At 46.2% G+C, this 26,348-nt stretch overlaps 2 protein-coding genes across 2 annotated transcripts; both read right to left on the bottom strand.

Moving 5' to 3' along the window:
- Window positions 1-4,080: 4,080 nt before the first annotated feature.
- Window positions 4,081-7,542, bottom strand: LOC125158513 (keratin, type I cuticular Ha4). The gene is made up of 7 exons (XM_047845718.1): window positions 7,091-7,542; window positions 6,906-6,988; window positions 6,233-6,389; window positions 5,195-5,356; window positions 4,975-5,100; window positions 4,630-4,850; window positions 4,081-4,165 (listed from the first exon to the last, which is right to left on the bottom strand). Exons 1-7 carry the CDS (start codon window positions 7,514-7,516, stop codon window positions 4,081-4,083), a joined length of 1,260 nt encoding a protein of 419 aa, XP_047701674.1. The 5' UTR covers window positions 7,517-7,542.
- A 9,366-nt stretch (window positions 7,543-16,908) lies between these two features.
- Window positions 16,909-20,324, bottom strand: LOC125158616 (keratin, type I cuticular Ha1). Its single transcript, XM_047845914.1, has 7 exons — window positions 19,974-20,324; window positions 19,684-19,766; window positions 19,178-19,334; window positions 18,251-18,412; window positions 18,031-18,156; window positions 17,686-17,906; window positions 16,909-17,041 (listed from the first exon to the last, which is right to left on the bottom strand). Exons 1-7 carry the CDS (start codon window positions 20,319-20,321, stop codon window positions 16,909-16,911), a joined length of 1,230 nt encoding a protein of 409 aa, XP_047701870.1. The 5' UTR covers window positions 20,322-20,324.
- Window positions 20,325-26,348: the final 6,024 nt, after the last annotated feature.

Below are 26,348 nucleotides of genomic sequence, written 5' to 3'. Positions count from 1 at the left end.
GAGGAACAAACAGAGGAGGATATGCAGAATGAGCTAGGTCAATGCTAATATGGGCTGATCAAAATGCACCCCGAAATAGGATTCAGAGCCCATCACTCAAATCCTCTCCAGAACTGCTGTTCTGTCCCTTACACTCAGTCTTCGACTCCCAGTGGGAATGGAGTTTGGAGGTCTTTAAGGGACCAAGCCAAATCATAAAAATGCAAAGCTCATCAGTATGTTTTTAACTCTATCCAGTCTAGAATAGAGAAGTCAAGAAGAATGTGAAAAAAAATCCAAGACAACATAACTTAATGGTGCTAATCTGCGAAAGCTGGATTCAGGAACCATTCAGAGAAGGAATGAACACCTGTTTATGTGACTGCTCTGCATACCAAAGGGAAGAGCAGGTGCTAAAACATTTTGAGAGTTCCACAGAGGGGGCACCTGGATGGCTCATTCAGTTACACCTCTAACTTCGGCTCAGGTCATGATCATGGGTTTGAGCCCATGTTGTGTCAGGCTCAGCACTGACTGCTCAGAGCCTGGAGCCTGTACAGATTTTGTGTCTCCCTCTCTCTCTCTCTCTCTCTCTCTCTGCTCCTCCCCCACTTGTTCTCTCTCCCCCCCCCATCTCTTTCTCTCTCTCTCAAAAATAAATAAACACTTAAAAGTGTACACAGAAGATAAAGCAAAGTAAGCTTCATGTTTAGTATGAATACATTGTGTTGAACTTTTGTGTTAAGTTCACTATTAAGTTGGTAACTTGAAAAAGATGTGAAAGTCACTGAACTATGACTTCTTTCCTCAGCAACCTATAGACCCTACTCTCTCTATGGTCACCAGTGATCTCCCTATTACTATGTCCACTGACTTGTCTGAATTCTCCTCTTTCTCTCCCTTCAAGAGAGACAATATCTTCACCTAATTGAAGCCTAGTGTAAACCATAGAATACTGTAAGTGGAATAAATAAGGAACCATAACACTAATGAGGATTCATGAGAAGGATGCCATTGACCATTCCCTCATCAAAACCCCAATTTCTTCTGACTTCTTTTTTTTTTTAATTTTTAATGTGTATTTATTTTTTGAAAGAGAGAGATAGAATGTGAGCAGGGGGTGGTGGGGGGCAGAGAGAGAGGGAGACACAGAATCTGAAGCAGGGTCCAGGCTCTGAGCTGTCAGTACAGAGCCCGATGAAGGGCTCAACTCATGAACCGTGAGACCATGACCTGAGCCAAAGTCAGACGCTTAACCAACTGAGCCATCCAGGCACCCCTTTCTTGACTTCTGTGTTGCTTCAGCTTCCCACTCCCAACTGCTTTTAACCAGATATCACCTCTCTCCTTGGGGACTGGGCCAAATCAAGAAGGAACCTCACGTCAGGGATTTTGGAGAGCCTGAGGCCACTCTGTCATTTCTACCAGTGGTTCCCAAGGTTGTCCATAGTGTAACATCATCCCCTTGACAGTCTTAACAACTCCTATGGTTCTAACTGATCATCTCTGTTTAGGTAACTCTCTGACGTCTCTCCCAAATCCAGTCATTCTCTTCCAGCCTTCTCCACTGGAGCCCCACTGGTGTTTCATTTTCTCAGGCTCAAAAAATGTCTCTCATGTTGACCCAAAGCAGGTATTCAATCAGTACTAGTTTCCTTCCTTCCCTTTCCATTGTTCCTCTACCCCCAATTTGCTTCCACATCCCAGGCTGTGCCTCTGAAATCCACCCCACCCTTGGCTCCCCAACCACCACCCCCATCTCAGTCCTGTTGTCTCTCACCAGCCTCCCAATGATTCTTCCTTCTTTTCCACCCAATCTCACCAACTTCTAGGACTCATCACAACCCACCTTATACATAGCTCTCTATAGATCATATCCCAAACTTCCTTACAAATAAATCTCACAGATAACCATGAAAAGCACTGCCAGATATAGTGCTCCATGACTACTTTGCAGTTTCATCATCAGCCACTATATTTATGCTTTGCTCCAGTTAGAAATTGGTCTGCCAAGCTCTAGACACATTTCCTGCTTCCTCTTCTCCTTTCCAGGCAAAGGTCATGTTTGGGAAAACTTTCCCTCTTGTCAGACCTGCATATACTCATCTGTCCAAACATACCCCATCAAACTTCGTTTCAGAATTATGCTAATATCATACAGTAATCGTTGACTGAAGTTGGAACAAGGGAAGTATATTAAGTTTTAATAACCTTCTCATGAATCCTCATTAGTGTTACTGTTCCTTTATTCCACATACAGTATTCCGTGGTTTACACTGGGCTATAACTGGGTGATGATACTGTCTCTCTTGAAGGATAGGCAGACAGTATTCATATGAACAGAATATTTGGGTTTTCAAAGCTCTGACTGAGCGCTACCTCCTCTCTCTTTTTACCACTCTCTCACACTTAAACTATAGAAATAATTCCTGAAATCATATAGTTTTTCTCTCACAGGTCAGAAATGTATCATTCTTTACTTACACCTTTCTTGGGCCACATGGATGTTTGTCTGCATAAGGGTTGTCTCTTTGTCTTGTCCATTCTAGACTGTGAACATGCCGTGGGCCAGGACCAGGGCTCATTTATTTGTGTATTCTCAGTGCTCCACATGGAGCATACACAACAGATGGTTGGTTGCAGTTGTGTAGGTTAGATAGGGTCAAATCGAATGAAGACTTGACACAGTGACCAAGAGAATTGAGAGCTCTAATAATTCAGATATGAATCACGTGGGAGGTAGTGTTCATGTCTGTTGGGGGAGACAATGAGCACTGGTCTTTCTTGAAATTATAAGAAATAAAATGATACAGAAGTTACATAAGAACATTGTAGATAGGAGAGAAGACCTAGAGGAAAGAGGGAACTTGAAAAGAGGGGAAGGTGGGGAGATGCGCTTACCTGCATTTAAAGGGTCTTTAGATTAAGAAGTGTTGGGTGTAACAAGTGGGTAACAAGAGGAACCAGTTTGATGAAGATAAGTTTCAGTCCAATTAAATGTGATGTGGCAGCCTAGTATCAAGTGAAACTGTCCTATGGGCAACTAAAGACCTGGGACTTGAACTAAAATGAGAGCAAGATTCGGAGTTGTCAGCATAGAGGTGCTAGTTCTTCCTGAACAGGGATGGAGGAGAAAAAAACACAGCTGAGGATCTAGGCATTTCCTCCAATTGGGACAGAAAGGAGAAGGCAGGCTAATCAGGAGCTGGAAAATAGGTAGCAGGAGATATAACGAGAGAACCCAGAGTGTGCTGGTTTATGGAAATCATTGAAGGCACGTCTTCAGGGAAAGGCAGGTAATCTACAGTGGGGATGCAGGTACAGTTGACAGGTTGAAAGGAGAGGGTAGCTGCTCTTTGAGCAGTTTCTACAAAAGCTGGTCTTTAGGCAGTTTACGAGAAAGGGGAACAGAAAATCAACCCCTGAATGATGAGGATGACCGTGAGAAATAGCAGTCAGATCTGGGGAGGACTCAGTATTGCCAAGGACCCTGCAGCCAAGGAAAGAGGGGCATGAGTGTTGGAGGCCAGATTTCCTTCATGGTCGCCCCTTGGCAGGAGCTTCCCAGGAGAACAGTCCCTCCCCCCTCCAGCAGTATTTACCAGTGGAGCATAATGGCTGGGGTTAGTCATTTAACCCATTTCATCCTAACAAAGGGACGTTTTTATGAAATAGCCACAACAGGTACTTTACAGTGCATAAATATGAATGAGAAACACATTTACTATGCCAGAGAAATGAAGTTTATTGGGAAGTAAATGAAGTAGCTTCCTTGCATTCCAGAGAATACCAAAGAAGCAAGAAAAACAGGAAACACAATACATACAGGAAATGCCCTAAAAGTAATACCTGGAGCTCAGATACCATGGAGCTGGACATCTTCAGAAACAAAGACACTCGAACTTCAACAGAAAGGGATTTCCCAGACATTGGAAGTTAACCATGTGTGCCTTTGCTTGTTGAATCTGGAAGGCATTTTCATGTCTAGAGATATCATATTTGGCATGGCTAGGCTCCAAAGAAGGCAAGACCCGAGGACCTTTCCTTTGCTTGATCAGAGTGGCTTCATTGTTGTCTTCAAAGAGGGTGAAAGTTCTTAAATTAAGAGCAACGCGTTTGAGAGGCACCACAGGACCCGCAGGAATTGCCACAAGCGTTGGTGGTAGCACATGGGTTGCAGGGAAGCCTGGGAGGACACAGAGGTTTAGAGCGGATTGGGGATGGTTGTGGAGAGAGCCCTAAGGTGCCTAATGAGACAACCCATGAATTCTCAGTGGTTGGAAATAGTTGGAATCAAATTTGATTGCCATCGAATCCTTCTCCCCATCCCAGAATGCCATGTGCTGAGGTGGAAATTGGCCTTTTGAAAAATATGTTATGCTCTTGAGCTCTCCTGAAAACAATACACGCTGTCTTACCCAACAGTTATTGTTGCAACAATCTGTCCACCACCACTTCTCTATCATTAGCTCCCTGATGCAGGGGATGTATGCCCTTCACCTCTGACCTTCCTTTTCTGCTTAACTGTCACATCGTGGACTCTGTACATGCATGTTGTTCTGTGAGTTGAAAACGTGGCCACCATGTGTACGCTCACAATATCTTGTAGTCCCACCACATGTCCTCCAGAGTTCTTTGCCTCGCACTCACTTGCAATCCTCGCTCTCCAGCAGGCCCCGGTACGTGTTGATCTCACACTCCAGCCGGGCCTTGACGTCCAGTAGCACCTGGTACTCCTGGTTCTGCCGCTCCAGGTCACAGCGGATCTCGGCCAGCTGGGACTCCACGTTGGTGATCATGCACTGCACCTGGCCCAGCTGGGAGCTGTAGCGTGCCTCGGTCTCCGTCAGCGTGTTCTCCAGGGAGTCCCTCTGTGAGGGGAACATACAGAATGTCACAGAGCCGCTTCTCAGGGGGCGACTCCGTGGGATTCCAGAGAAGTCACGGGCTTCACCAGGTGAGGAGAGGGTGGGCAGCACCCCGAGCAACACCCACCAGGTTGTGCTGGGCCTGCAGCTCGATCTCCAGGGCGTTGACCGTGCGTCTCAGCTCGATGATCTCCGCCTGGCAGGACTGCAGCTGCTCCGCACTGGACACCACTTGCTTGTTCAGCTCCTCGGTCTGAAACAGCACAGGGGACGAGACAGGGTGAGACCCTGCCTCAAGGGCCGCGAGGGGCCGAGGGGCCCGGGTGGCCGCGTGCTGAGATGCCCACCTGGGTGGTGAACCATTCCTCCACGTCCCTGCGGTTGGTCTCCACCAGGGCCTCATATTGGCTCCTGGTCTCGTTGAGCACGCGGTTCAGGTCCACGGTGGGGGCCGCGTCCACCTCCACGTTGAGGCGGTCTCCGATCTGGCAGCGCAGGGTGTTGACTTCCTGAGGGAAGAAGAGGAAGAAATGAACCACAGAAATGGATCTGCTGTATATCTTCCTACTGTAGGACAGTGAGAACAACCCTGCCAAAAATGTATATCCTGATCATTCCCAAAGACTGACACAGATACGATGTAGGATTAGACCCAAATAGGGATCACATCAATATATTTCCCCAAAAAACTGAAAGAAGCTCACATTTCCAATAAGACTCAAGTCCAAACTCCCTGGCCTGTGCAAATCCTACCTCATTTCCCAACTCACCCCTATAGTAATGCATGCCCAGCCATATCAATCCATGTGCCAAACTCTAATATACCTGCTCTTCCACTCTGTGTCTTTGCTCAGTCTCTTCCCCCAGATTGAAACATCCAAGTGTGAAAGCTTCGTCCTTCCCATGACATGTCTCTGAGAACATTCCCTGTCTCCTTCCAGGTAGACTGGACTATTCCCTGCATATGTTGCTCATACTTCTCATATGGAATTACTTTCCTCTGCCTGTATTCTACCATCGTTTGTACATAGCCATCTGCCTAGACCACTGGGAGCCCGTTGAAGAGAGGGAACATGTCTTAGTTATTTTTTTCCCTCCATCTCTACCACCAAATTTAAAAACTAACAGTGAGCAGCAGCGAGCAGGGCTCAATAAATGGATGCCTTTTCTCAGCATCTCCAACACCTGCCCAACCTCACCCAGTTGCTGGAGAATAAGCAACCCACCTCCCTACATGCTATGGGTATAGTATCATCATTCTCTGAAGACTCTTGAGTTCTTCAGAGAAGAGTCCCAGCTCAAGAAGCCTGATGGCACTTGCCTCCTGGTTGCTGATGCTAAAGGCTTGGATCTGAAACCTACTTTTTTTTTCCTTTTCCTCTCACCTCCTCGTGGTTCTTCTTGAGGCTCAGCAGCTCCTCCCTCAGGGACTCCACCTGGGCCTCCAGGTCAGACTTGCACAGAGTCAGCTCGTCCAGGATCCTGCGCAGGCCATTGATGTCCGACTCCACTAGCTGCCTCAAGCCCAGCTCCGTCTCGTACCTGCACACACAGATCAGAAAGGATGAGGCAGGAAAGAAGCCGGTCCCCTGTTCTGTGTCTTGTGTGCATGGACTGGCCTCCATCTCTTTGAGCTGGTACAGTTTTCTCCCCCTTTTCTTCCATGTTTCCCTCAAGCTCTGCACAAATAGATTGGAGAGGCCCCTGACTCACCCTAACACCAGAAGGTCCCCACAAGAACTCATGAGATGGAGTCTCTCATTTTCCTCTCAATTTTGTTGGTTAATATACCACCACTCCCCATAGAACAGTCTCTTTCAATCTCTGAATTTGGGGATTTAAGAAGGCCTTCCAGAGATAGCAATATAGGCTGAAGTGCACACAGCATATGAGTCTGGATCTCTGTTTGAAACCAGTTTTAGATAAAGCCAGGCTTGAGAAGAGAAATCAAAAGGGAAAAATGGCTGCCTCTCCCCTTCCAGGAAATGTTAGTCCCACAGGGCCATGAGAGAGCCATAAGGACCTTAGGGGTCACCTAGCCTAAAAGTCTCAACCTACTTGGTTCTGAAGTCATCAGAGGCCAACTTGGCGTTGTCGATCTGCACCACCAGCCTGGCATTCTCAGACTTGGCACACAGAATCTGAAAACAAGATTCTACTATGAGGGCCACTTGAACTTGAGAATGTCTTATTGTTCAAAGACAGTCAGCTGCTGCTGTGCCCCCACATGGCACCCCCCTCACCTTCTGCTGGAGCTCCTCGATGGTCTGGAAGTAGGACTGGTAGCTGGGGCACACGAAGGGCACCTGCTGCTGGCACCACTCCCGGATCCTGGTCTCCAGCTCCGCGTTCTCCCGCTCCAGCTGGCGCACCTTCTCCAGGTAGCTGGCCAGGCGGTCGTTCAGGAACTGCATGGTCTCCTTCTCGCTGCCATTGAAGGAGCCCTCACAGAACCAGCCACAGTTGCCCACGTTGGCGGGGATGTTGCAGGCCCCGGGCAGGGTACAGGTGTGGCAGCTGGGGGGCACGCAGGGCCGGGAGCAGCAGGTGGAGCGGCAGCTCAGGTTGGGAAGGCAGCAGTTGTAAGGCATGGTGCAGGGAGAGGTGATGGAGAGCAAGTAAGCTAATCTAGGTGGATGTGGTGAGGTTTGAGTTTCTCCTTCCTCCATGGTCCTTTTATACTCTTAATGGTGGGTGGGGGGTGGCATACAGCATAATTTCCCTTCCTAATGCTTCAGCTAATTTTTCCTCCAAAATATGCTAGTTAGATGCCTGCAAAGAGTCTCCTCAACCCATAAAATTATTCCATTTAGCTTGTGTCACACCAGGTTCCTCATGGGTGCTAGTGGTTGGTGAAATCAGAATTTCATCAGATGGCTTCAAAGGAGACAGAATCACCACAACCCCAAATGGCTCTCTCCATTACTCAGAGGGTAGGACAGCCAGGGACATGGGGTGGAGTTGTTTGGAACTCCTCACCCATGAGGTTATGCCACTAGATTCCCTGGAAAGAGAGTCTGGAGTGAACAGTCTTCCAAGGGGCTCTCTTTTCCCAGTCCTACCCATGGTTCAGTGTTTGGTTCAACTTGACTTCATAGCAGGAATTTGTCCTGTATTAGTTGCAAGAAACCTGGGCCCTACTTATGAGAATATTAATTGGGGCTGTGGAAATTTATCAATACATGGAGATTGAAAACAATGGAGTGTTCATGGCTAGGAAGTAAAACTGGCTGGATGGGTGGGAATAGCCCTGAAGCAGATATCAGCAAACTAGGGCCCACAGACCAAGTTCTGCCTCCTGCCTTTCTTTCTAAATATAGTTTTATTGGCACAGCCATGTTCATTTATTTAGGTATTGTCTATGGCTGATTTTGTTCTACAATGGCAGAATTGAATAGTTGTAATAGGGACCATATGGTTTGCAAAGCCTAAAATATTTAGTCTCTGGCCCTTTATACAAAAAGTTTACAAAACTGTACTGAAGCAACAATCTTCCTAAAGATGAGAAGAAGAAATATCTAGAAGGAAAATTATGCCTGGACTAGTCCATAGAGAGAGTTCAAGTGGCAATGTTGAAGCATAAATTTGAAGCATAATACTTCAGACTCAAGAAGAATGGAAAAACCAGAATGAGGAGCTCAGAGTTATCTTTGTGTGCATGGTGACCTTATCTCAAAGTCTCTGGATATTTCTTTCTCCTCGTTCCTAGGCTTAATCCTCTTTGTGAGAGCATCATACGTCCCTAGAGTTGTGACTCTGCCAACCTGAGATGCTCCCAAAACCAGTCACAACGCCCATGAGAACGCACTTTCACTCTGTCGTCCCTAAGAAGTGGACACCATCCCTGATGAGTGGGTGCCTCTCTATCACCTGTGGGGTCAGATACCCTTGGACCCTTCCAAATTCCTGGGAGTCTCCCTATTGCCCAATAAAGAATCTTAACGAAGTAGCCCTCCTCATCTCACCTTCTGTTCCTTGTCACTCTGTCCTTTATTCCACACAGAAACAAAATCACGGTTCAGACAGAAGTCCCAAAAAGTTATTTGTGGAACACAATATGAGTCATTTATGAAGGATGTGTCCAGATTTCAAAGGCAGTATCAAGGTAACAGAAAAGCACACACTTGGAGCTAAACCACCTGAGTTCACATTCTTACTGATGAGATGAGCTCCAAGAAGTGAGTTCCCCTTTTTCACTCTTGTTTTCTTCATCACTTAAATTTAAGTAGGAATAATGCTGCCCACCTCATAGTTCTGTTATAAAATTTAAGTAATGTATTGTGTGTGAATATGGTTGGGGGTGAGACCAGTGATTCTTTCTTTAACTTTTATCCTTCCTAGTGTTGGCCAGATGGCCCAGACGTAGAATTTTTTGAAAATTCAAATCTGTTGAGCAGACACATGGGTACATTGCCCAGGCCAATCCAATGATGATAATACCTCATTCACCTACCTTGCAAACACTAGGGACATAGAACTAAATTCATGAATTAATCAACAAAAACACAAATTTTAACATTGACTTGGTAGCCAGAATAGGAAGTTGGCAGAGGGCACACTGTGCCTACATTCTCTGCTAGGTTACTGATCTTGTGGGTTTGGTTATCTTGTCTGGGGTGGTTTTTGAGAAGACAAGTTCTCTACATGGAGATTGTATTGCCACCAAAGCCTCCTTTCTTGTATTGGCATTGAAATGGGCTCTACTCATTTTCTGAGATTTCCCCAGCCTTGCATTTCTGTGCTATCATCCATAATAATGATGACAGTGGTTTTGGTGATACTGATGATGTTACTTACCACTTCATGAGTACTTATTCTGTGCCAAACAAGCTAGGTGCTAAGTGTTATGGCACATTTCTTATTTGACCCTCTCAACAACCCTATAATATCGGTCTATAAAATTATTCCCATTTTACGGATAAATTAACAGCTTAGGGAAGGCTCGGAATTTTCCCAAGACACAAATAGTAAGTGGCAGAGTTGGGATTTAAACAATTCATTGTCTAACTCTTGAGCCCAAATACCTAAACACAATGCAAACATTTGGCACAGAAATTTCTCTGATTTTTTAAGGGGAAGAAAATCTTAGATTCCTTTCTTCCCATTGCCCCTCTCTTTATCATTTTTGCTTCTGATTCCCTCTGGGACCCTATTCCCAACCCTTTCCCAACCCCATCAGTCCTCCAAAGCCTTGTCTGCCCAAGCAGCCCTTTCCCTCAGCTACTTTTTATGGTACCCTCTTGAACCAAAACCAAGTTACACTTATTACTTTTATCCACAGGGAAATGGTTGTCCTTTTACATTACTGATTGATACATCCAGATTGGAGATTACACTGCCTCTTCTTAGCATCTAAACAAATCAAAATGCACAATGGCAGGACCTAAGGTTATTTAGAATCTGAGAGACAGGCTTTTTGCCTCACCCTGAACTTTTAGCCCTGTAAAAGTTCACCTCTCAGAAGTAAGATCTATTTTCTAAGAATCAAAGAATTCTAAAGCTAGAAAGACCTGAATTTATGGAGAAGAAAACTGAGGTGCAAATGGTGAGGCAGGAAAGTAATGAGTATCAATATGTCATTTCCTCATCGGGTAGTCTACTAGAACCCTTCACGTATGGTATTCTACCCTCACCCCAAGCTATGAATGTTTCAATGCCATTATTGTCACCATATATCAGCGATAAATAATCTGAAAAGAAGTGAACTTGTTCAAAATGATACAAGTAAGTAGACTTGAGTCTGCTGGGCCCTTACTGTGAGGTAGAGAGATGAGACACTGGCCAGGGTGTGACAAAACATGAGAACTAGAAGAAAACAAAGAGGTGAGATCATGAATTCCAATGCCAGCTCTGAGCATGGATGGCAAGACACACCTAGGCTTCCTGCATATTGCTTTGCTTCTTAGTAAACTGGAGGTTAAAAAGTGACAAATCCCACAAGCTTGTGATGAGGCATGCCTCCTGGAAGTAATGAAATGGGCTTTTACAGAGAAAAATGCTATGCGTTCCTGGACCATCCTGCTCTTCCTGCAGACACTGACAGTAGCCTCAGGCCTCAAAGAACTCAGTGAATGACTTTGACCCCAGATATAAGGATGCAAAAAAGTGCCTTAGCTTATCCATAGCAAATACAAAATTTTCCAGGAAACAGGAAAAGAACCAGCAAAAATATTCAGGACACAAGCTTGGAGTTGGGTCAAGTCTCTGAGGATGATATTCCCAGTGGGCTAAGAGTTCAGACCAGGACAGCCAAGAGCCAATAAAACAGGTCACCAAAGAGCACTGGGCATGCCAAATGAGAACGGCCTTGGGGCCCATCAGAAGATGGGTCTGGAGACAAAGAGCATCAGATAATGCTGAATAAAGCACGTACACCAGGTGCAGAGCTAGGTGGGGGACTTAAAGAAAGAAACAATGGTGTGAAAGACAATAGGATGGTATACAAATTCTACCGTTGGGCAGGAAACAACAACAACAAAAATGACTAGGTTCTCTATTCTTAAGAAGCTTGTCTATGTGTTAAGTCATCAATAATCAAAATAATAACCCTGATAAAAATGCCTGGCTTGCAAAGTGTTTCCATGAACACAATCTTCCATGATCTTCTTGGCAAGTGTGTAAAGCAGGTAGAGAAGAGATTGCTACCTCCACTTTAAGGAAACTGAGGCTCAGAGAAGCTATGTGTCTCGTCCAAGGACACAGAGTAGATGAGAGGATAAGGGAGAACAAAACCCTGGTTTTGGCAAGTGGGTCACGACCTTGCTCATTAGAACCCCCAGTAGAGATTCTAAAACTCCTAGTGGCCAGGCTGTGTCCCAGACCAATTAAATCAAGCTTTCTAAGGACAAACTCAGTCTTCAGCACTTGTTTAGTACCCCAGGTGATTTCAAAGCACCACCAAGGTTTAGAACCACTGTCCTCATGTGTGATGATGATGACAGAGTACTTGCCAACAATTTAAAAGCCACATGGGAGGTAGAGCACATTTATTTACAAAATTAAGGTTTATCTCTAAGGATTGAGATTTGTTTTGAAAGAACATGACAGAATTTGCAGATCCAAAAAGCTTTGCCTCTGGCCAGAATCTTCCTTTGTTCTAATGATGGCCTCTCTGTTCAAATCATGTTTGGAGCTTTATGTTTTGGCAATGTATGTATCTTTTTAACATCCAGTTTGTTGATAGCAAACCTTTGTCTTTTAAGGATGGATTTGATTTTTTGGAAGCCATTCAACAAGAAACCTTGTGAAAAAGATAAACAATCAACTTAGATAATTAAAACAACAATAACAACACCAGGGCACCTAGGTGACCCAGTCCATTAAGTGTCCGACTCTTAATTTCAGTTCAGGTCATGATCTTATGATTCGTGGGATAGAGCCCCATGTAGGGCTCTGCACTGACAGTGCAGAACCTACTTGGGATTCTCTCTCTCTCCCTCTCTTTCTGCCCCTCCCCTGCTTATGCTCTCTATCTCTCTATCTCTCTCAAAAATAAATGAATAAAGCTTTAAAAAGGAAAAAACCTCCATATGTGGCTTATAATTGATTCAAAAGCAAACTTTTTGGTTTTTTTTAGAGAATGCACAAGGTGAGGGAAGGGCAGAGAGAGAGAGAGAGAGAGAGAGCATCCCAAGCAGGCTCCAAGCTCAGTGCAGACCCCAACATGGGGCTTGATCCGTGACCCTGGGATCATGAATTAAGCCAAAAGCAAGAGTCGGAAGCTCAACTGACTGAGCCACCCAGCTGTCCTCAAAAGTTAATTCTTAAAGAGACTTGCCAAAATTAAGTTGGAATCTTTATGTAGGGAACAATTTTGAAGAATATCATTGACCTGGGTGTATTCATTCTGCTGATTTTTAAATCATTCTTCATACTCTATAGTGGTGTCATGTGCACCTATAAATAGAACCTGGTTCAAATATCATAAATGCTAATAACCAACTGTGATTTGAGCAAGTTTGCAAAGTTCAATTTCCTCATCTGTTAAAATGGGTTTAATTTGAAGCATTTTATAAAGATTAAGATTAGTTTGTAGTGTTTTGCCTAACCCATAGCTGATATTCAAAAGATGTTCACCATATTAGTTCCTTATTGCTACCATCACAAATCACCACAAATTTACTGGCTTAAACCAATACAAATATATTATCTTAAACTTCTATAGGTCAAAAGCCTAACATAGGTCTAAAATCAAAGTCTTACTCTCACTGGGAGTAAAAAAAATTTTTTTAATTACAGTAACATCAACAAGAATAAAATACTTAGGAATAAATGTAACCAAGGAGGCAAAAGATTTGTATGTGAAAACTGCAAAACATTACCAAAAGAAAATCAAGAAGATACAAATAAATGGGAAAACCGACAGCCTTTTCAACAAATGGTGCTGAAAAAACTGGATACTCACAGGCAAAGAATGGAGCTAGACCCTTACCTCACACCATATGCAAAAATGAACCCCAAATGGATCATAGACCTGAATGTAAGAGCTAACATTATAAAACTCTTAGAAGAAACCATAGAGGAAAATTGCATGACTTTGGGTTTGGCAATGATTTCCTGGCCATGGCACCAAAAGCACAGATAACCAAAGAAAAAATAGGTAAAATAAACTCCAGAAAATTTAAAAGCTTTTAAATTTCACTATCAAGAGAATGAAAAGGCAATCCACAGAATGGAAGAAAATATCTGCAAATTATATTCCTAATAAGGAATTAATATCCAGAATGCATAAAAAGCTCCTACAACTCAACAACAACAAAACTAAATGACCCAATTAAAAAAAAAAAATGGTCAGAAGACTTGAATAGACATTTCGCCAAAAACATGCAAATGGTCAACAAACACATGAAAAGATGCTTCAGCATCACTAATAATTAGGAAAATGCACATCAAAACCACAGTGAGGTACCACTTCACACCCACTAGGATGGCCATTGGCAAAACCAAAAACAAACAAAAAACCCAGAATTTAAAAAGTGTTGGCAAGGATGTGGAGTAATTGGAACCCTTGCGCATTGCTGGCAGGAATGCTAAATGGCATGGCCTCAAACAATTGAACATAGAATTGCCATGTGATCCAGGAATTCCACTTCTAGGTACATACATAAAAGAAACAAAAGCATGGACTTGAATATATATATATATATACATATATATATGTATATATATTATATATGTATATATATTATATATATAATATATATTATATATATTCAATATATATATTATATATATGACACATTTTAATATATATAACATATATAAAATATATAATATATATAATATATGTGTATAATATATATACATGTATATGTATATGTGTACATATATATATACACACCAGTGTTCACAGCAGCATTAGTTACAATAGCCAAAATACGCATCCATGGATGAATGGGCAAGCAAAATATGATACATACAATTGGATATTATCTAACCTTTAAAAAGAACAAAATTCTGATACATGCTACATCATGGATCAGCCTTGAAAACATTATACCAAGTGAAATAAGTCAGACACACACACAAAAGAATGAATGCTGTATGATTCCACTTATATGAGGTACCTAGAATAGTCAGATTCATACAGACAGAAAGGGGAATAGAGGTTACTAGGGGCTTGAGGTGGAGGGGTTAGAGAGTTTGATGGGGACAGAGTTTCAGTCGGGAAGATGAAAAAGTTCTGGAGATGGATAGGGCTGATTGATGGACAATAATGTGGATGTACTTAATGTCCCTGAATTAAATGCTAAAACAGATAGGTAAAATGGTCAATTTTATGTTATATATATGTATTTTATCCACAATGAAAAAAAAAAAATCAAGATGTTGGCAGGGCTATGTTCCTTTCCGGAGGCTCCAAGGAAGGATTCTTTTCCTTTTCTTTTCCAGCATCTAGGAGCTACCTAATTCCCTTGGCCCATGGTCCCCTTTCTCCATCTTCAGAGCCTGCAGTGAAGGGTCCAGTCCTTGTATCACATGGCTCTGACATGTGTCCTCAGTCATATCTCCCTCTCCCTCTCACTGTCTTCTGCCTCCCGCTTCTACTTTGAAGGAATTCTGTGGGATTCATTGGGCCCACTGGATAATCCAGCGTAATCTCTCCATTTTAAGGTCAGCTGATTAACAGCTTTAGTTCTATCTGCACCTTTAATCTCCCTCTGGAGGCTACCTAACATACTCCCAGGTTCCAGGAAGCAACATGGGCATCTTTGCAGAGAAAGGGGGCAGTCATTCCTCCCGCAGCAGCTAGTAGCATTACTTTTCCATTATTGTAAAATAATATATGTACACAGGATGCGGAATAAAGGAACAAGCAAAATCAGGGAGGGTCTCTGAACTGAGGTTGACCTTGGATTTGGAGGAAATCCAAGGTAGGGGACCACATCAGGGACGGGATTCCAGGTCAGAGGCTTCTCACAAACCAGAAGCAAGGGGTGCAAGTCTGAATCCACCCTGGAATTTGCGCTTTAAAAATAAGAGTCAAGGGGACAATTGTGGTAGAAACAATAAATAGTTCCTTTGTCAAATATATATGTAATTTCAATCCACTTAGTTATTCCAGTACACAAGATTGTGTTTCACCAAAGTGGGGCCCAATATCTGCCTCAGAAAGCCTGGTGTGATGGGAAGGTTCGTGGGAAAAGATAGAAACCTGAGTGGTCTCTGATCCTTTCATGTCAAAATGGTCCTCTGGGGTTTTAGCAAGTCAGTGTTTAGCATTTCCATGGCTCTTCTTTCAAGTTAAAGATTCGAGTTCAAGCCTTTCTTGATGAACACTGATGTCACTTCCAGTACTCGGAGTTTTGTTTGCAGCACAAGCTTGCGTGCTCGGTGTTTGGGGATAATGCCTTATAATAGCACTACTTAGGGACTAGTTTTATCCCTTTAAACAAGTTGTTGGGGCACCTGGGTGGCTCAGTTGGTTAAGCGTCTGACTTCAGCTCAGGTCATGATCTCGTGGTTCGTGAGTTTGAGCCCAAGTCTGGCTCTGTGTTGACAGCTCAGAGCCTGGAGTCTGCTTCAGATTCTGTGTCTCCCTCTCTCTCTCTCTGTACCTCTCCTGCTCATGCTCTCTCTCTCTCTCTAAAAATGAATGTTTTTTTAAAAATGTCTTTCTCCGTATGTCTCTCCCTTCCCCACCATCCAGGGTGTGTACAGGGTAAGTATTCAACAGGTGCTGGATTGAGAAAGGCAGAAGTCTCAGATGAAGAGTGAGGAGGTCTCTAAGCCCCAGAGCTGGGAGGGGAAGTGAGCTGCTGGAGCCCAGGCTGATAATGACCCACCTATGCAGGAGGGGGATGTCCTGAACACGGCAGGCAGGCAGGCCAGAGCATTCCTTTGCTGGGTGTCCCTGAGGCTGCTTGGAACGCTCCAGCCACCAGCCCCCAGATCATACAGCACTGGACCTGAAGCCTCCTGCTGAGAAAAGATGAACTTTCCAGAGCCTCTTTCTAGCCCCCACTCCTGCCTCTGCACTTCAGATTTAGATGCAATCAGCTCTGGAAGACATCCAAGTCTCGACAGGAGAGTGGGGAACATCCAAGAATGGTAAAGGGGAGGTGGGGGCCACCTCATGGCAGCTGCCCTGCCCTCCCTCTTGCCAGTCTGCCTCACCCAGGCGTCCAGGGCGCCGGGCCAGCCGTCTGCCCGCCAGGCAGAGAACGGCTCTGGTATCCAAGAGTCAGGCCATTATGTAGCCTGACTTTCAAGTGGCTTTTTATAGAGTGCTCAAGTGATGGGCGCGGTGAAACAAATGAATACCAATGAGAAAGGTGTCTGCTTTGCCAGGGAAATCAAGTTTATTAGCAGGTTACAAGGGAAGGCCCTGGCACTTGCGAGGATTCTCTGGGCAAGTGACGAAAGAACACACCTCCATGAAGGAAAGGGTGGGCAAGGAATGGTCTGCAGTAGGTGGGGTGAATTTCGTGGCTGCCTTACTGGGGCAGCTCCAGCCACGCAAACTGTGTTTTCTGCCCTTTTTTCTCGAATGAACCAGTGCCGGGTCAAAGCTCTGGAACCGTGGGCCCGGCCTCCTTGCTCCTCTGGTAGCCCCTGGGCTCTAGCGCATGAAGGAGTTGCAGGGCCCACAGCGTGGGCGGGGGACACAGGGCGTGCAGGGGGCGCAGGAATTAGAGACGCAGGACCCGGCGGATCCGCACGCATTTGTTGTGGCACAAGGGTTGCAGGGCAGCCTGGAGAAGAAGAACCATGTGGAAAGGTGAATTGAGGGGGGCTCGTGGTACACACAAGAGAGACCCCAAGAGTGGAATTGCCTGTGGGATTTGGCCTGACCTATAACAGAGAAGGCCACAAGCTTCCCTGCCGCAAAGCTTCCTATCAGACCCCTCCTGGTCTTCCCACCATACAGTGCCTAAAGCGCTAGACAGAAACTCCAGAACCTTTGACTCCCCACACTGTCCATTCCTACCTAGCGATCTTGGGAAAGTCACTTTAGCTTCTCTTCACCTACAGAATGGGGAGAATCCTGATCCAACCTGCTTGGTGGCAACTGCAAGGTCAGATAAGGTAGTGTATGCAAATGCTCCCTCTGCGCAATATGGTCTTGTAACGTGTGAGCAATCGCATACATCTCGTATCTGTGTGATCACAGAAGAATGCAAAGAATTGGCTGTACAATTTCAGTGTGTGCCTCAAACAGCTAGTGCTTCCCTGTGTTTTGAATGATGGCCATATTGTGTTTGCTGAGTTCTGTTTGATCATGCCTGGGGTGGAGGCATGATTTCCTTTTGAAAGTGTGTGTTCTTTGCCCGGGGTCAAATGAGAACCATGCTCCTGTAAGCATGGCTTCATCGGATCCCTCCAGCTGGCCACTCACTTGCAGTCCTCGCTCTCCAGCAGGCCCCGGTACGTGTTGATCTCGCACTCCAGCCGGGCCCGCACGTCCAGCAGCACCTGGTACTCCTGGTTCTGCCGCTCCAGGTCACTCCGGATCTCGGCCAGCTGGGACTCCACGTTGGTGATCATGTACTGCACCTGGCTCAGCTGGGAGCTGTAGCGCGCCTCGGTCTCCGTCAACGTGTTCTCCAGGGAGTCCCTCTGTGTGGGGAACATACGGAATGTCACAGAGCCGCTTCTCAAGGGGCGACTCCGTGGGATTCCAGAGAAGTCACGGGCTTCACCAGGTGAGGAGAGGGTGGGCAACACCCCGAGCGACACCCACCAGGTTGTGCTGGGCCTGCAGCTCGATCTCCAGGGCATTGACGGTGCGTCTCAGCTCGATGATCTCCGCCTGATAGGACTGCAGCTGCTCCGAGCTGGACACCACCTGCTTGTTCAGTTCCTCGGTCTGAAACAGCACAGGGAACGAGACAGGGTGAGACCCTGCCTCAAGGGCCGCGAGGGGCCGAGGGGCCCGGGCGGCCGCGTGCTGAGATGCCCACCTGGGTGGTGAACCATTCCTCCACGTCCCTGCGGTTGGTCTCCACCAGGGCCTCATATTGGCTCCTGGTCTCGTTGAGCACGCGGTTCAGGTCCACGGTGGGGGCCGCGTCCACCTCCACGTTGAGGCGGTCTCCGATCTGGCAGCGCAGGGTGTTGACTTCCTGTGGATGCAGAAAAGGCAAGAGTGACTCTCCTCAATGAAGAATGGACTTTGCTTGTTGAAGCCCCATTAGTCTATTTCCTTGGGAAAGAGACCTTGAGTGGAGCAGTCTGTGACAGCTCAAGGCAAGGTGCTCTGTGCTCCATGTGGAACAGCTCCCTCCTCACAGGACTGTGCCCTGTACTTGGATTCAAAAAGAATTCCCAAGGATTTTCTCAGATGCCACCAAAAGATGGACTAATGCCTAACTTTCCCAGTTTCCAGATTGTTTGCATAAGACTTCATAATGCAAAGAATTGGCCATACAATTTCAGATTGTATAGCAAACAATTCTGCAAATAAGATGATGGCGTGACCCCTCCAGGAGAGAAAAGGAGGAGCCTTGGCTCATTTTTCACCAAGACTTTGGAAGAGTGGAGCCTCAGATTCACCGGCTTGATTTGGTGACCTTTGGGGAGAGAAATGACTGCACAGCATGAATAAAGCAATGCTGAGACTCTTTCTGCAACTCAGTAACCAATCACAAGCCAATGGGGGAGCACTGGGAAATTCCCATGATGCACCAGTTTTGAGTGAAAGTACATCTTCTCTGGGAACATGGAGAGGTTTCATCTCTCCATTTTTTCACACATCATGAAGTTTTGGTGTCTTTAAAGGAAAATTATAAAGTCAACCTCAACCTCGTGTTCTGCATTCTGCCACCCCAAATCACTCAAGTCAACCTGAGGCTGAACCAGGTTTCTTCATTTCTCATTTCCAGTCTCACCTCCTCGTGGTTCTTCTTGAGGCTCAGCAGCTCCTCCTTCAGGGACTCCACCTGGGCCTCCAGGTCAGCCTTGCACAGAGTCAGCTCATCCAGGATCCTGCGCAGGCCGTTGATGTCCGACTCCACCAGCTGCCGCAAGCCGAGCTCCGTCTCGTACCTGCACAAGGACAAGGTCAGAGCAGTGACCAGCAAACATTCAAGACTCACAGGAATGATCTTTGATAACCCCATTCGCTTAGTCTTCCCACTTTCTGCAATGAGTAGACCCAGGAGACAGAGGGTTCTGGAGGCTCAGTCCAGAACAAATATAGATCCAAAAATAAGCAGATTGATCTGAGTCCTCATCTATTTTTGTGATTCCTTTGCTTGATTCCCCTCAATCTCTGTAGAATGTCTCACCACCAATGGATGGGAACTGCTGCTCAGTAAAGCTATGGAAATCCCTTTCCTTTAACCAGAGGTTAAACAAAAGGGGTGGACACCAGTGTGAATTCTGAACAACTTACTTGGTTCTGAAATCATCTGCGGCCAGCTTGGCATTGTCAATCTGCACCACCAACCTTGCGTTCTCAGACTTGGTGCACAGGACCTGGAGAATGAGAGGCTGCTTAGTGAGGACTGAAAATAAGGATGAAACCAGAAACTTCTTTAAAATGGCTTCGAAAGCTATTTCAAAGATAAAGGGGGAAGCAAGAATCACGGTCACATAGAAGCAAGAGACAGACACACTGCTCTACTACAGACTGAGAATCACAGCAAACTCCTCTTGCTCAGAGATAACAGCAAAGACCTTCACCTTCTGCTGGAGCTCCTCGATGGTCTGGAAGTAGGACTGGTAGCTGGGGCACACGAAGGGCTCCTGCTGCTGGCACCGTTCCCGGATCCTGGTCTCCAGCTCCGCATTCTCCCGCTCCAGCTGGCGCACCTTCTCCAGGTAGCTGGCCAGGCGGTCGTTCAGGAACTGCATGGTCTCCTTCTCGTTGCCATTGAAGGAGCCCTCGCAGAACCAGCCGCAGTTGCCCACGTTGGCAGGGATGTTGCAGGCCCCGGGCAGGGTACAGGTGTGGCAGCTGGGGGGCACGCAAGGCCGGGAGGAGCAGGTGGAGCGAAAGCTCAGGTTGGGAAGGCAGCAGTTGTAAGGCATGGTGCTGGAGGGAGCAAGACACCTGGCTGAACACAGAGTCCAAGTTCTCCAGGGAGCTTGTGGATTTCCTTCCTCTGGGAAGCACTTATATTCCCTCCGCAGAGGGTGTGGACGTGGTATGTAATGTCTTTTTTCTTTCTATGTCTTCACTGGTTTTCAAATGCCCTTCCCTCAGTCAGTCTGTTATTTGCCTTCCTCAGAAGAGTCCCTTATCCCATAAAATTCTTTACTTGGGCTTCTTGCTAAGTCAGGACTCCTCTTCAGGAGGTATACCCATAAAGTCAGAGTTTTGTGGTAGATCTTGAAAGAGGACACACAGTCTGGTGCAGGTATCTGCCCTTGTTAATAGGGAGTTGGTCCATCCAATGACATTCCTCTGTCTTGTGTGATCCTGTAAACCCATATTCAGACTCATTTCCTGGCCCACCTGGCATTTCTAGGGAGGGACTGGGATTGAGTCAAAGCAGAAGTTGCAGTGAACTCCCTTTCTATCTGCTTTCAGAGAAGAATTCTTCTATGCTGCAGCATCCCAAGCCTTGGAAGCCTTGGGGTGGATAAGGACTGAGTCCAGTCATGGCTGAAAAGAATGGGCAGCTTTTTGGGGAATGCCTCCTATATATCATGTGCAGGGACTGTAGAGGAATTTTTAAAGGAAGAGGCTCTGACAATTAGCTTAAGAACAGGGAAGGCTCTGGAGGAAGAGATCATTTGGAAGGAGGGCTGAGAGACCCATATACGTGTATTTAAACTACCCAGAAAAAGCATCTCAGGCAGACGTGGACAGGAAAAAGACATTTCTTATGACACCTTACCATCGAAATGTCCATTGTATTAGACTAAGGTGAGCAGATAATCGAGAAAGTCAAGAGAGCATCCGAAGGAGCCTCCTCAAGCATGAAAACTTTGAAGTTCATCTTAAAACCTCATGTGAATAGGCCTTATATTCCATCGTATACCTATGTGGGCTTTAACATTAAAAACAAACAAACAAACAGTTTTACAATTTCCAGTTAAACTTTCTAAGGTTTGGCCCCATCCTCTGAGCAAAATCAACATACACCCATCCTGTCCTGGGCTCCCATCTCTGGCCTTACTGGGTTACACACAATCTGGTTTGAGAACCAAGCATTAAAAGGTACCAAGGAGGGCTCCGTGGTGGTGTCATTCAGTCCAAAGACTTGGGCACCAAGACAGAAACTGCTCAGGCATAGAAGAAGGAGAAGATTTGGCAAAGCAAGTTTGGAGTCATGCAGGGTTGATTTGGGAGCTGAGGGAAGGCACCAGAAGGTCTGAGGAAGGGGGTGGCCAAAGTTCTGACTATATAAAGGTTGCGTAATTATAGGCACCATGGGGGTACCACCCGCATCTTGGGTAGCAGCATCTCAACTTCCACTGTGGCTTTGGCTGCCAGCCAGAGTGGCAGTTTTATTGACAGGTTATTGGAGTCCTTCCCCCCAGCAAGCTTTCATGATGAGATTCATGTGGCATGGCGCTTGGGTCTCAGATAAAAGGTCCTTCATCTACCCCCTCCAAGGTCATTATTTTGCCGCTTATTATAATGCTATTCTGACGGAAAGTCCCACCACACTACAAAGAAGCCCCGGACTTATAATAAAACCAAAATTTCTTTGTTTTCCTCCAAGGCAATTAAAGGGGCAGAAATAGGTGGGTCCTGAGGCAGGCTTTACAGAGACTTTGCAGAGGCAGGATGCAAGTCTAGGTGTAAGGAGCTCCTTTCTCGCTTCGGCTGGGCTTGGGACAGATGGAAACGCCTATCAATCAGACTGATGAACATTTACCCATAGGGCACAGCACAGGCCTCCTGCTTCCTGACTCTTGTCAGCCTGCTCCAGAGCCCTGGCTTTCCAGCCTGAAGCTGTTCCCCAATCCTGCCTCCCTCCCTATCCACGGAGACTTGCGCCTGAGCACAGACCAATGGCAGCACCTCTTCAAGCTTTTTGGTCGCATCCATTGATTGACCAGTGCAGCCTCATGGGGGCTTTAGTCCAAGAAGAGGGTTTAGCTTGTAAGTACGAGAAGATTCAAGAATTGGGTCGACAACAACAACAACAACAAAAACAAAAACACCAAAACTAGAATTTGCATAGAGTGCCAAGAGATCAGAGGAATGGAAACTGTGAGCACGATGTTGAATAAGAGATAAGAACACACAGAAGAGGCAAGGAGAAAATCAGAAGAATCCTCGGAACCACACAGGCTCATGCTGCTCAGACAAAGCTAGCCCACCTTCCAGTGAGTGATCCCGGAGAGTACAAAGCTGAGAAGTAGCCAATGCAACCCAAATCTACGGTCAGAAGACTGGCCCACCCTGCCGAGAGTCCTGCATGATATAAATCGAGATGATTCAGGAAAGATCTACAGACATGGGACCACAGCCTCTGAGGCCTCCAAAAGCAGTGACATTTTCCAAGGTGCCCAGACCAGAGCATCACCTCCATGATGCAGTCTGAGATTTGTTTTTGGCTAAGAAATACAGCGTTGCCTATACCAGGCAGCATAAAGTCAAAAGGGGACAACGTTACCTGTTCCTGAATGAGTACGGAGTGTGGACAGGAGAAACGGAGAAAGGAGCAGAGGAGATTATACCTGTACTGGCTTCGGGTCACAGCCAATTGGCAGCCACACAGAGACGCAGGAAAGTACAGGTTACAAGCGGAGATTCCTTTTTTCCCCTGCTGGTTGTCCCACAGGTGAAATGGCCGGGGCCACAGATGGAGTGACAGGTGAGTGGACATAATGTTGCCGTCCCTTGTAAATCTAGCCTCTGTCTTGCAGTGTTTTCAAAATATCAGTAGGCTTGGGTGAATTTGCTTTTTGAACTAGTGGGGAAAGGGGACGTGGGCGTTGTAAGGTCTTCAAGACTTCACACAGGTTGGGAGCAGACTTCGTGTACTGTCTTGATTTCCTAATTGAAATATCTGCACATTGTATTCGTTCAAAGAGAAATTGAGTGGTCAAGGGACTATCAACCCCACTTTCTTTATTTAGATAAATTTTATTCAAAACATTTATTGCGCGGCTTCTCCGTGCTGGGCACGGGGCTACCTTGAAACAGAAGAATCATAGCTCTGGTAAAGGATTGTGTTTTTGTGAGCAATTCAGGCTAATATGGGTCCCCCCAAAATATATCAAAAGCAACAAGAAAGTAAGGAGGTGAGATATTTAAGAGGTGTGAGATGGATGTATCTGGAAATATGTGTGTATTTAACGTAACTAAGAGACTGCATATACGACATCAAGGGCGGCTGTCATTTACTGAACATCTGCCAAGTGCCTGGCACAGCCCCAGAACTGAGGATGGGGACGCGGGGACAGTGGGGAGATGACACGGTACCGTCCTCTGTGAGCCCTCGGTCCTGCGGAGCAGACAGGCAGGCCCACAACGAACTTTAATGTAGGAGATATAATTGGGCCCTTCCCTCCAAGAGTTTCTTCCTTCTCCCTCCAGTTCTTCCCATACCTGTTCCTGCCCCAACCTCCGGTTGGGCCATTTGGACCATTTTCTGATTCTCTGCCCCAAGAGGAGGAATGAGGCCATTTCAGGTTATTTATCTGTATCCCGAAAGAGACTTGGTAGTGAGGCGACTCAGAAGTAGAATTCAAACAAGTGGCCTCAATCGAACCCTAATCCCTTTAAGACCCTTTCTTCCACTAGGCCTGGTCATTAGGGTTTTTTTGATATGTGGTTCTTGTTGCTTGGGAGACCACAGTTGAGTGGTGTGCCTGCCCCCACAGAGGCTCCATGACTTTGGGGTGAGTTTCCAAGCAAGTGGAAGTGGTTTCTAAGGACACAGAAAGAAGAGAGGCAATGCTAAAGCAAGCAAGTGAAAGAGGAAGTGTCAAAGGGCCTGAGATTCGTGGAGGGAAATGGAGGTGATGTGTGAACCTACCGGTGAGCACAACACAAGTCTGCCACCCAGGGGACGAGAGGCATCTACTGCAGGGCACAGGCATCTCGGCGGAGGACCTTTGGGGGCCCGTGTGGATGACCGAGGCATGTGTTTGGGATCCGGCAACCAGGCAGGGATAAGGGAGAGGCAAGCAAGAGACTTTCGGTACAAAATCCAGCATAAATGGGGAGCCTGGGCTGGAGAAGGCCAGGGGACAGCCGAAGCCCAGAAGCACTCTGTCTGAAATGGGGTTGGGTGAGGACGCTGTAGGATGGGAGTAAACACCAAGAAAATTCTCCCTGGGGAAACTCCCAGGTCTTGTAAGATCCCTGTGACCCACCTCACCCCAACATCAGACAGTGGGTCCGAACGGGCAGTTTTATGCAGATGTACCACTAGCAAAGCCCTTCGCAGTTGGGTGCAGGGCCAGGTGGTGGGCTTGAGTGAGAGACCACCTGTGAGACTCCTTGGCTCATTTCCCTCCCTAACCCCGAACTTCTCTCCCTGCAAAATGCGGACTGTGGAGCCTGCTCTGCATCTCCCAGGAGTTTGGGGGATTTCAAATTGGACAGCCTGGGTGAAAGTGACCTTTAATGGTGGTAAAGCAACAGACGTACAAGCAAGTTTGCCTGTTTCTCTTCTCTTCTTCCCCAGTAGACAGAAGTGTTCTCTTCTTTTCTTCCCCAGTAGACAGTAGCAATGGCAGGGGGTGAGTTGACCTTCTTTAGTGATTCCCAGTCATTACAATTGCCAGGGTTCTCAGGCTATTTTGAAATGCGCTGCCCCTTTTATCTCTTGCACAGCCCTTTGTGGCAGAAATTCTCAACAGTGGCTCCTCTAGCGTAAACACTCTCTCGTTTCCCTCAAGGAAAAGGAATCGAGACAATGGGGTGATTATGGTTCTGTCATCCTGCAGACACAACCCAACCAGAAACTTGGCTTCCGTGAAGCACAGGGGTTAGCAGCACAATTGCTGGAGGTAGACTGCTTGGATATGAATCCTGGCTTCACCGCCTACCAGCTGTGTGACCCTGGGCATGTTACTTACCCTCTCTGAGCCATGGTTTGTCACTCCAAAATGGGGATTATATGAGTCTATATGCTTAAATGTATCTATAACTTAGATCGGTGTGCGGCTCATGGAAAGAACTGGATGAATGTGAGCTTCAGTGCTGGTGGTGGTGGTGATGGTGGTAACGAAGGACTGTTTGGTCTCCAGGGAAGCTCTTCACACTTCCCCAAGCATAGTGATCCCTCCACCCAGTATTTGTTCCCAGGAACCCAAACCACTTCACACACACATACACACCACATACACACACACACCAACAATGTCTCATCAAAGCTCATCTTTTAATTATAAATGACAGGGATGTGAACTTAACAAACACAGGTCAATTACCTGGGGCATCACTGACTCATTTCATGTCACCTGACGAATCCCTCAACCACTCAGTCCCTCAATGACTCACCTCCTCTCCCTCTCCTTAAAAGGGAAGAACAATGCTTACCTACCCTGTCTTGATGCAGGAATAAGTGGGTTTATTTTGTTAGACAGCTTTGAACTTATTGGATGAAAGGAGCTATTTAAGTACAAAGGAAGTGGTGAAGGCATTTGGGCCAGGTGCTAAATTAAGACTTATCAAGACTGGTTTTTTTTCTTATTGGGACCTACCCTCAAAGATGTGTCACCTGTATGCTGCACAACTTGGGAGAAAGAGCAGAGGCCCAGTAGAGGGGAGGGGAGGAAAGGGTGTGACCCCCTCTGACCCTTCCAGATTCCCTATGATGGAAGTCCTGATGCCTCCCAGGCAAATCAGTCCTGTCCACACAGACAGTGGCCAACAGGTAGGATTCTGGACTTGACAGCAGTTGGAGGCACACCAACCAGCCCCTGGCTTAAGATCTCTCCGTCCTTGGGGCTTGGGACTGTGGTCCCTTCTGCACTGAGATGGGCTGGACTTTGTAAATTTCTCAACAGGCTACTCTGATGCAAATTGCTCAGGCAGCAGAGGGAAGATAAGAACCAGCTCCACTTTAACATCTATAATCTCACTGATGAATAAGACCTAGACCGCAGGAAGTCATAGAATTTGGGGCTAGAAGACCCTCTGCA

Source organism: Prionailurus viverrinus, unplaced genomic scaffold, assembly GCF_022837055.1.
Source record: "Prionailurus viverrinus isolate Anna unplaced genomic scaffold, UM_Priviv_1.0 scaffold_35, whole genome shotgun sequence".
Classification (NCBI taxonomy): Eukaryota; Metazoa; Chordata; class Mammalia; order Carnivora; family Felidae; genus Prionailurus; species Prionailurus viverrinus.
This window is presented reverse-complemented; position numbering and strand designations above follow the sequence as displayed.

Excerpts from the sequence above, each read along its gene's own strand:
- LOC125158513 (XM_047845718.1), bottom strand. The coding sequence starts at position 7,516 with ATGGAGGAAGGAGAAACTCAAACCTCACCACATCCACCTAGATTAGCT. Across the intron at positions 6,390-6,905 it reads TCTGATGACTTCAGAACCAA|GTACGAGACGGAGCTGGGCT; the intron begins GTAGGTTGAGAC and ends CTGTGTGTGCAG. Across the intron at positions 4,851-4,974 it reads TGCAGGCCCAGCACAACCTG|AGGGACTCCCTGGAGAACAC; the intron begins GTGGGTGTTGCT and ends TTCCCCTCACAG.
- LOC125158616 (XM_047845914.1), bottom strand. The coding sequence starts at position 20,321 with ATGCCTTACAACTGCTGCCTTCCCAACCTGAGCTTTCGCTCCACCTGC. Across the intron at positions 18,157-18,250 it reads AGGAATGGTTCACCACCCAG|ACCGAGGAACTGAACAAGCA; the intron begins GTGGGCATCTCA and ends GTGCTGTTTCAG. Across the intron at positions 17,907-18,030 it reads TGCAGGCCCAGCACAACCTG|AGGGACTCCCTGGAGAACAC; the intron begins GTGGGTGTCGCT and ends TTCCCCACACAG.